This window comes from Perca fluviatilis, chromosome 17 (assembly GCF_010015445.1).
Source record: "Perca fluviatilis chromosome 17, GENO_Pfluv_1.0, whole genome shotgun sequence".
NCBI lineage: Eukaryota > Metazoa > Chordata > Actinopteri > Perciformes > Percidae > Perca > Perca fluviatilis.
The window spans coordinates 31220719-31230718 of NC_053128.1; the positions used below are offsets into that span (position 1 = coordinate 31220719).

The window sequence follows — 10000 nt, forward strand, 5'->3', positions numbered from 1 at the left end:
GCTAGCTAGACTATCTGTCCAATCGGAGTTTTCTGTTGCTCGACTAAAACTACTTTTGATTGTACACATGTTCCACCAAAACAAGTTCCTTCCAGAGGCTATTTAGCAGAGCCACCGTGGCTCCGTCCGGCGCTTAGCCCCGCCCCAAGACGACTGTGATTGGTTTAAAGAAATGCCAATAAACCAGAGCACGTTCTTCTCCCATCCAGGAATGCTGTGTGGACTCGCCAGACCCTCCTCCGCAGCGCTGTGAAAGAGGGTCCGGCAATGCGAGTCTATGGATGTTGTGATAAAAGACGCCTCTCTTTCATCCTGTTCTCTGCTGTCCCCAGAGACGCACACTTTAATTGCATAAGAGCGTTTCCTGTTTGGTCTCTGCAGATCTCAGCTCCACCTGCCTGAGACGTTTAGGATCTCAGATCTCAGGACTATCGTTTCTGACTCTCCGACGATGCCTAATGCGTGTGTTGTTTCCTTTCTACTGGAGCCGCAGTATTGATTTGATTTCATTTAGGACATTAATCACATTTCACACCATCTCCCGGCCCCCCTGCTGTATTGATCTGATATCACTCGCTTGTTGTTTGTGGACTTTCTGTCTCCTGTTGTTGTTTTACTGAGAGATTGTGGAGAAGGGTTTTCTGCCGTGTATTTAAAGTGCTCATATTATGCCTTTTGGCTTTTTCTCCTTTCCTTTAGTGTGTTATATATCTTTTTTGTACGCGTTATAGGTTTACAAAGTGAAAAAGCCCAAAGTCCCCCCCAAAGGGTCTTACCATCTCCAACAGAAAACACTGTTCACCAACTGCTCCAAACAGCTCTACTGTAGTCCAGCCTTTACTTCAGACAGATGTTATAATGCTCGCCTAGCTGCTAGCATGGCACGCCCTCATACTCTGCTTCTGACTGGCTAGTAGTCCTTACCTAGGTACTGTCAGGGCACGCCCTCATACTCTGCTTCTGACTGGCTAGTAGTCCTTACCTAGGTACTGTCAGGGCACGCCCTCATACTCTGCTTCTGACTGGCTAGTAGTCCTTACCTAGCTACTGTCAGGGCAGCCCTCATACTCTGCTTCTGACTGGCTAGTAGTCCTTACCTAGGTACTGTCAGGGCACGCCCACATACTCTGCTTCTGACTGGCTAGTAGTCCTTACCTAGGTACTGTCAGGGCAGCCCTCATACTCTGCTTCTGACTGGCTAGTAGTCCTTACCTAGGTACTGTCAGGGCACCCTCATACTCTGCTTCTGACTGGCTAGTAGTCCTTACCTAGGTACTGTCAGGGCACGCCCTCATACTCTGCTTCTGACTGGCTAGTAGTCCTTACCTAGGTACTGTCAGGGCACGCCCTCATACTCTGCTTCTGACTGGCTAGTAGTCCTTACCTAGGTACTGTCAGGGCTCGCCCTCATACTCTGCTTCTGACTGGCTAGTAGTCCTTACCTAGCTACTGAGCATGTGCGACTCCCAACAAAGATGGAACAGAAGTTGAGAGGTCTCACTCTGTAGATAAAACGGAGAGCTCAACACACAGGGTGAAAAGAGGAGCTGCAGCAATGTGCAGTACAACAACAATATGGTGTTTTTTGAAAATTAAACCATGTAAACCTATTCTGGTATAACCTCTAAATACAATTATGAACCTGAAAATGAGCAGAATATGGGCGCTTTAAATAAAATAAGAAGGATTGCAGGCGATTTCATCAGACAGTAAACTGGTGTCATGAACAGGATTTCAGCCTGGGTAAGCTTGTACTTTCCGACTACTTTGCAAAGTTATCCATAAACATAAGTAATGATGATGAATGATGGTGCCACGGCAGCTTCTACGGCACGTTAAGACATGAGACGAGAGAAATGGACGCGGTCAGTCAGACTATCAGGTATCATGGCTCTACTGGACCAAACGTAATGATATAATGCTTTACAATGTTTGACATGCTACCTGGCTGCCCCCAAATCTCTGGAATAGTTTACCTATTTAAATAAGAACTTTTACCTCCCTGCTTAACTTCTACGTCTATTCGTTGGCTTTCAATTTGAGTTGGGTTTACACACCTTGACCTTTTCTACTGTATATATTATCCTTTTTTTTTTTTTTTTAGCTTTTTAAGCACTTTGGTCAGTTATGGTTGTTTTTAAATGTGCTATATATACATTTAAATAAGTGGACACGGGTAAAAACACACACGTGCATGTACACACACACACAAAAATTGGGGAGACTCTGCAGAGGGAAAATGCTGGACAGGATACCTACATTTAAATAAGTGGACACGTGTAAAACACACTCACACACAAACACACACACACACATGCATGCACGCACACATGCACACACTCACACACACACACACACACACACAAAACTGGGGAGCTTATACAGAGGGAAAATGCGGGACAGGATACCTACATTTAAATAAGTGGACACGTGTAAAACACACACACACACACACACACATGCACACACTGTCCGTTGACATTCTCCAACTTCCCTTCCCTTTGGGAAACGACAGCTAAGTGCAGTACTTGAGTAGGCGTTGAACTTTTGCGTCAGATATGAGTATTGTTGGACGTGATGAAGGTGTGGGTGTGTGTGTGTGTTCTGCAGCTGGACGTCCATCACGGACTACATCGACCAGCAGTTTGAGCATTATTTCAGAGACGAGAGCGGACTCAACAGGAAGAACATCCAGGACAACCGAGTGCACTGCTGCCTCTACTTCATCCCTCCGTTTGGACACGGGTAAAACACACACACACACACACACACACACACACACACACACACACACTTAACACAGACACAGTCAAGTACACGCACACACACATGCACACACACGCATGCACACGCATGTACGCACACACAGACACACAGTCAAGTACACAAATACACTCTCGCCACACACGCGCACACACACACACAAACAGACACACAGTCGAGTACACACACACACACGCATGCACGCGCGCGCACACACACACACACAGTCAAGTACACACACACACACACAGTCAAGTACACACACATACACACAGTCAAGTGCACACACACACACACACACGACACATGCATTACGCATCGCGACACACGATGCGCTGCACACACACACACAATGAAGTACACTTCACACACATACGCCGCACGCGCGACAAACACAGTCGAGTACACACACATACACAGTCTAGTGCATACACGTACGCACACACACACACATGCACTCATGCATGCACGCACATACACGCATGCATGCACACACACAAACACAAACACACACAGTCGAGTGCAAACACACACATGCACGCGCACGCACGCACACACAGTCGAGTACACACACATACACAGTCTAGTGCACACACGCACGCACACATGCACTCATGCATGCACGCACGCACACACGCATGCATGCACACACACACACACACACACACACATGCACTCATGCATGCACGCACACGCATGCATGCACACACACACACACACAAATACATACACACACACATTCCAGTACACACACGTGGCATTTGTGTTGGTGCGTGTGGTATTAAATGCTGAGTGAAGTTCATGTCGTCCTGCAGGCTCCGTCCCATCGACATCCAGTTCATGAAGGCGCTGCAGGACAAAGTCAACGTGGTTCCTCTCATCGCCAAGGCCGACTGCCTCACACCTGCCGAGATCAAGAAACTCAAAGAGAGGGTAAGAAAGGAGAGATAAAGAAACTCAAAGAGAAGGTAAGAAAGGAGAGATAAAGAAACTCAAAGAGAGGGTAAGAAAGGAGAGATAAAGAAACTCAAAGAGAAGGTAAGAAAGGAGAGATAAAGAAACTCAAAGAGAGGGTAAGAAAGGAGAGATAAAGAAACTCAAAGAGAGGGTAAGAAAGGAGAGATAAAGAAACTCAAAGAGAAGGTAAGAAAGGAGAGATAAAGAAACTCAAAGAGAGGGTAAGAAAGGAGAGATAAAGAAACTCAAAGAGAGGGTAAGAAAGGAGAGATAAAGAAACTCAAAGAGAGGGTAAGAAAGGAGAGATAAAGAAACTCAAAGAGAGGGTAAGAAAGAGAGATAAAGAAACTCAAAGAGAGGGTAAGAAAGGAGAGATAAAGAACTCAAAGAGAGGGTAAGAAAGGAGAGATAAAGAAACTCAAAGAGAGGGTAAGAAAGGAGAGATAAGGAAACTCAGAGAGGGTAAGAAAGGAGATAAAGAAACTCAAAAGAGAGGGTAAGAAAGGAGAGATAAAGAAACTCAAAGAGAGGGTAAGAAAGGGAGAGATAAAGAAACTCAAAGAGAGGGTAAGAAAGGAGAGATAAAGAAACTCAAAGAGAGGGTAAGAAAGGAGAGATAAAGAAACTCAAAGAGAGGGTAAGAAAGGAGAGATAAAGAAACTCAAAGAGAGGGTAAGAAAGGAGAGATAAAGAAACTCAAAGAGAGGGTAAGAAAGGAGAGATAAAGAAACTCAAAGAGAGGGTAAGAAAGGAGAGATAAAGAAACTCAAAGAGAAGGTAAGAAAGGAGAGATAAAAAGAAACTCAAAGAGAAGGTAAGAAAGGAGAGAGTAAAGAAACTCAAAGAAAGGGTAAAAAAGGAGAGATAAAGAAACTCAAAGAGAGGGTAGGAAAGAGAGATAAAAGAAACTCAAAGAGAGGGTAAGAAAGGAGATAAAGAAACTCAAAGAGAGGGTAAGAAAGGAGATAGAGAAACTCAAAGAGGGTAAGAGATAAAGAAACTCAAAGAGAGGGTAAGAAAGGAGAGATAAAGAAACAAAGAGAGGTAAGAAAGGAGAGATAAAGAAACTGAAAGAGAGGGTAAGAAAGGAGAGATAAAGAAACCAAAGAGAGGGTAAGAAAGGAGAGATAAAGAAACTCAAAGAGAGGGTAAGAAAGGAGGAAAAGAAACCTCAAAGAGAGAGGGTAAAAAGGAGAGATAAAGAAACTCAAAGAGAGGGTAAGAAAGGAGGTATAAAGAAACTCAAAGAGAGGGTAAGAAAGGAGAGATAAAAGAAACTCAAAGAGGGTAAGAAAGGAGAGAAAAGAAACTCAAAGAGAGGGTAAGAACGATGAGATAAAAGAAACTCAAAGAGAGGGGTAAGAAAGGAGAGATAAAGAAACTCAAAGAGAGGGTAAGAAAGGAGAGATAAAGAAACTCAAAGAGAGGGTAAAAAAAGGAGAGATAAAAAGAAACTCAAAGAGAGGGTAAGAAAGGAGATATAAAGAAACTCAAAGAGAGGGTAAGAAAGGAGAAAAGAAACTCAAAGAGAGGGAAAAAAGGAGAGATAAAGAAACCCAAAGAGAGGGTAAGAAAGGAGAGAGAAAGAAACTCAAAGAGAGGGTAAGAAAAGATAGATAAAGAAACTCAAGAGAGGGTAAGAAAGGAGAGAAAAGAAACTCAAAGAGAGGGTAAGAAAGGAGAGATAAAGAAACCTCAAAGAGAAGGTAAGAAAGGAGAGGATAAAGAAACCCAAAGAGAAGGTAAGAAAGGAGAAAGAAACTCAAAGAAAGGGTAAAGAGAGGAGATAAAGAAACACAAAGAGAGGGTAAGAAAGGAGAGATAAAGAAACTAAGAAGAGAGGTAAGAAAGGAGGAGATAAAAGAAACTCAAAGAGAGGGTAAGAAAGGAGAGATAAAGAAACTCAAAGAAAGGGTAAGAAGCAGAAATAAAAGAAATGAAAAGGAGGGTAAGAAAGGAGAGATAAAGAAAAACAAGAAGAGGGTAAGAAAGGGAGAGATAGAGAAAAACAAAGAGAGGGTAAGAAAGGAGAAAAGAAACGCAGAAAGAGAAGAGGGGTAAGAAAGGAGAGAAAAAGAAACAAAAGAGAGGGTAAGAAAGGAGAGAAAGAAACAAAGAGAGGGAAGAAAGGAGAAAGGAAGGGGGGAAGAAAGGAAGAGAAAGGAAAAGAAAGAAAAGAAAGAAGAAGAAAGGAAAGAAAGAAAGGTGAAAGGAAGAAGAAGAAAACAAAGAAATAACCCGAAAAAGGAAAAAGAAAGGAAGAACCCAAAAAAAAAAAAGAAACCAAAAGAAGAAAATGAGAAAGGATAAAGAAAAAAACCCAAAGAAGAAAAAAAAGAAAAACCAAACCCAAAGAAAAGAAAACCCAAAAGAAAGGAAGAAAGAGAAGAAACCAAAGAAAACCAAAGACAAAAAACCCAAAAAGAAAACAAACCCAAAGGAAAACGAAAAAAAAAGGAAGAAGAAAAAGAGGAAGAAAAAGAAGAAGCGAAAAAAGAAAGAAAGGAAAAAAGAAAAAGAAGAAACCGAAAGAAGGAGAAGAAACCAAAGAAGAAGAGAACAAAAGAGAAGAAACGAAAGAGGAAGAAAAGGAAGAAACCGGAAGAGGAAGAAGAGAAAGAAAGGAAAAGAAAGGAGAAAAGAAGAAAAAAGAGGAAGAAGAAAAAAAAGAAAGGAAGAAAGAGGAAGAGGAAAAGAAGAGGAAAAGAAACCCAAAGAGGAAGAAAGAGAGAAAGGAGGAAGAAAAGAAAGAGGAAGAAAGGAAAAGAGAAGAAGAGGAAGGAAAAGGAAGAAAGGAAGAAAGGAGGAAAAAAAGAAAGAGGAAGGAAGAAGAAGGAGAAAGAAACCAAAGAGGAGAGAAAGAAGAAGAAAGAAGAGGAAGAAAGAGGAAGAAAGAGGAGAAAAGAAGAGGAAAGGAAGAGGAAGAAGGAAGAAGAAGAAGGAAGAACCCAGAAGGAAGAAAGGGAAAGAAACAAAGAGGAAGAAAGGAGAAAGAAACGGAAAGAGGAAGAAAGGAAGAAGAAAGAGGAAAGGAAAAGAAGAAGAGGAAGGAAGGAAGAAGGAAGAGGAAAGGAAGAAGGAAAGGAAAGAAGAAAGAAGAGGAAGAAAGAAGAGGAAGAAAGAAAAGAAAGAAGAGGAAAGAGGAAAGGAAGAAGGAAGAAAAGGAAGAGGGAAAAGAAAGAAGAGGAAGAAAGAAAGAAAGAAAGGAAGAAAAGAAAGAAAGAAGGAAAAAGAGGAAAAAGGAAAAAGGAAGAAAGGAAAAAGAAAGGAAAGGAAGAAAAGAGATAAAGAAAAAGAGGAAAAAGGAAGAAAAAAGAGGAAGGAAAGGAGGAAGAGAAAAGAAAGGAGAAAAAGAAGAAGAAGAGGAAGAAAGGAAGAAGAAGAGGAAGAATGAAGAAAGAAGAGGAAAAGAAGAAAGAAAGGAAGAAGAAGAGGAAAAGAGATAAAGAAAAGGAAGAGGAAGGAAGAAGAGGAGAAGGAAAAAGAGGAAAGGAAGAAATGAAAGAGGAAGAAAAAGGAGGAAGGAAAGAGGAAAGAAGGAAGAAAGAAAAAAGAAGAAGGTAAAAAGGAAGAAAGGAAGAGGAGGAAGAAAAGAAGAAAACAGAAGAGGAAGAAAAGAAAAGAGAAGGAAGGAAGGAAGGAAAAGGAAGGAAGAAAAAGAGGAAGAAAAGAAAAGAAAGAAAAGAAAAGAAGGAAGAGGGAAAAAGGAAGAAAAGGAAGGAAAAAGGAAGAAAGAAGAAAGAAGAGGAAAGAAGAAAGAAGGAAAGAAGAAATGAAAACAGAGGGGAAGGAAGAAGGAAGAAAGGAAAGAAAGAGGAAAGGAAGAAAGAAAAGAATGAAAGAGGGGAAGAAAGGAAAGAGGAAAGAAAAGGAAGGAAGAAGGAAGAAAAAAAAGAGGAAAAGAAACGCAAAGAGGAAAGGGAAAGAAAAGACAAGAAAACCCAAAAGAAGGACGAAAGGAAGAAAAGAGAAGAAACCAAAGGAAGAAGAAAAAAGAAACGAAAAAGAAGGAAAAAAAGGAGAAGAAACCCAAAGAAAGAAACAAAAAAAAGGAAGAAAGAAAAGGAAGAAAGGAAAAACAAAGGAAGAGAAAGAAAAACAAAAGAAAGAAGAAAGAAACCAAGAAGAAAGGAAGAAACACAAAGAAGAAAGGAGAAAGAAAAAAAGAAAAGAAGAAAGGAAGAAAACCAAAGAGGAAGAAAAGAGAAACCAAAGAGGAAGAAAGGAAGAGAAAGGAAGAAAGAGGAAAAGGAAAAGAAACCTAAGAGGAAGAAAGAAAAAAGAAGAGGAAGAAAGGAAGAAAGACAAAGAGGAAAAAAAAGGAGGAAGAAAAGCAAAGAGAAGAAAGGAAAAGAAAAAGGAGGAAGAAAAAGGAAGAAAAAAGAGGAAAGATAAGAGAAGAAGAGGAAGAAAAAGAGGAAGAAAAAGAGGAAGGAAAGGAAAAAGAAAAGAAGAGGAAGAGAAAGAGGAAAGGAAGAAAGAGAAGGAAGAAAAGAAAGAAAGAAGAGGAAAAGAAGAAGAAAGGGAAGAAAGGAAGAAAGAGGAAGAAAGAAAGAAGAGGAAGAAAGGAGAAGAAATGAGGAAGAAAGGAAGAACAAAGAGAAGGAGAAAGAGGAAGGAGAAAAAGGAAGAAAAGAAGGAAGAAAAAAGAAGAAAGGAAAAAAGGGAAGAAAGGAAGAAAAGGAAGAAAAAAAAGAGAAGAAAGGAAAAAGGAAAGGAGGAGGAGAGAAAAAAGAAAAAAGGAAAAGAGGAAAGGAAAAGAAAAGAAAAGAGGAGAAGAAAAAAGAGGAAAGGAAGAAAGGAAGAAAAAGGAAGGAGGAAGAAAGAAAGAGAAAGGAAGAAAAAAGAAAGAGGGAAGAAAAAAGAAAAAGAAAAGAGAGAGAAGAAAAGAAGGAGGAAAGAAAAGAAAAAGGAGAAAGGAGAGAAGAGAACAAAGAAAGGTAAGAAAGGAGAAGAAAGAAACTGAAAAGAAAAAGAAGGAGAAGGAAGAAACGGAAGAAAGGAGGAAGAAACGAAGAGGAAAGAGATAAAGAAAGGGAAGAAAGGAAGAAACGAAAGAGGAAAAGAAAGGAAGAAATCAAAGAGGAAGAAAGAAGAGGAAAGAAAGCAAAGGAAGAAAAGAAGAGAAAAGAAAGAAAAAAGGAGGAAGAAAGGAAGAGAAAGAAACAAAGGAGGAAGAAAAGGAGAGAAAAGAAACTGAAAGAGAGGAAGAAAGGAAAAGAGAAGAAAAGGAGAGAGTGTAAGAAAAAGGAGATAAAAGAAACTCAAAGAGAGGGTAAGAGAAGGAGAGAATAAAGAAACTCAAAGGAGGGTAAGAAAGGATGAGATAAAGAAACTCAAAGAGAGGGTAAGAAAGATGAGATAAAGAAACTCAAAGAGGGGTAAGAAAGGAGAAATAAAAGAAACTCAAAAAGAGAGATAAAAAGGAGATAAAGAAACTCAAAGAGAGGGGTAAGAAAGGAGAGATAAAGAAACTCAAAGAGAGGGTAAAGAAAGGAGATAAAGAAACTCAAAGAGAGGGTAAAAGGAGAGATAAAGAAACTCAAAGAGAGGGTAAGAAAGGAGAGATAAAGAAACTCAAAGAGAGGGTAAGAAAGGAGAGATAAAGAAACTCAAAGAGAGGGTAAGAAAGGAGAGATAAAGAAACTCAAAGAGAGGGTAAGAACGATGAGATAAAGAAACTCAAAGAGAGGGTAAGAACGATGAGATAAAGAAACTCAAAGAGAGGGTAAGAAAGTAGCAGCTGTTCATTCACTCATCATAAAACAATCATTGTAAACATACCACAGTGTAAACTCAGGAAATAGTGACTGAAAAGGCTGAATGCACCTGAACACACCTCCCTGTAAGACCAGCACGTGCCCAGAATGCACCTGAACACACCTCCCTGTAAGACCGGCACGCCCAGAATGCACCTGAACACACCTCCCTATAAGACCGGCACGCCCAGAATGCACCTGAACACACCTCCCTGTAAGACCGGCACGCCCAGAATGCACCTGAACACACCTCCCTGTTAGACCAGCACGCCCAGAATGCACCTGAACACACCTCCCTGTAAGAACAGCAGCCCAGAATGCACCTGAACACACCTCCTTGTAAGACCGGCACGCCCAGAATGCACCTGAACACACCTCCCTGTAAGACCAGCACGCCCAGAATGCACCTGAACACACCTCCTTGTAAGACCGGCACGCCCAGAATGCACCTGAACACACCTCCCTGTTAGACCAGCACGCCCAGAATGCACCTGAACACACCTCCCTGTAAGACCAGCAAG

The 10000-nt window shown here is 40.9% G+C and overlaps 1 protein-coding gene across 4 annotated transcripts in view; it reads left to right on the forward strand.

Moving 5' to 3' along the window:
* The window catches only part of sept5b (septin 5b), a 37488-nt gene that overhangs the window by 18168 nt on the left and 9320 nt on the right, over positions 1–10000 (forward strand). For all 4 annotated transcript variants that reach the window (XM_039780640.1, XM_039780641.1, XM_039780642.1 and 1 more), the window contains 2 exons: positions 2611–2745; positions 3579–3696. In XM_039780640.1, coding sequence (XP_039636574.1) covers positions 2611–2745; positions 3579–3696 — 253 coding nt within the window. The remainder of the gene's footprint in view (positions 1–2610; positions 2746–3578; positions 3697–10000) is intronic.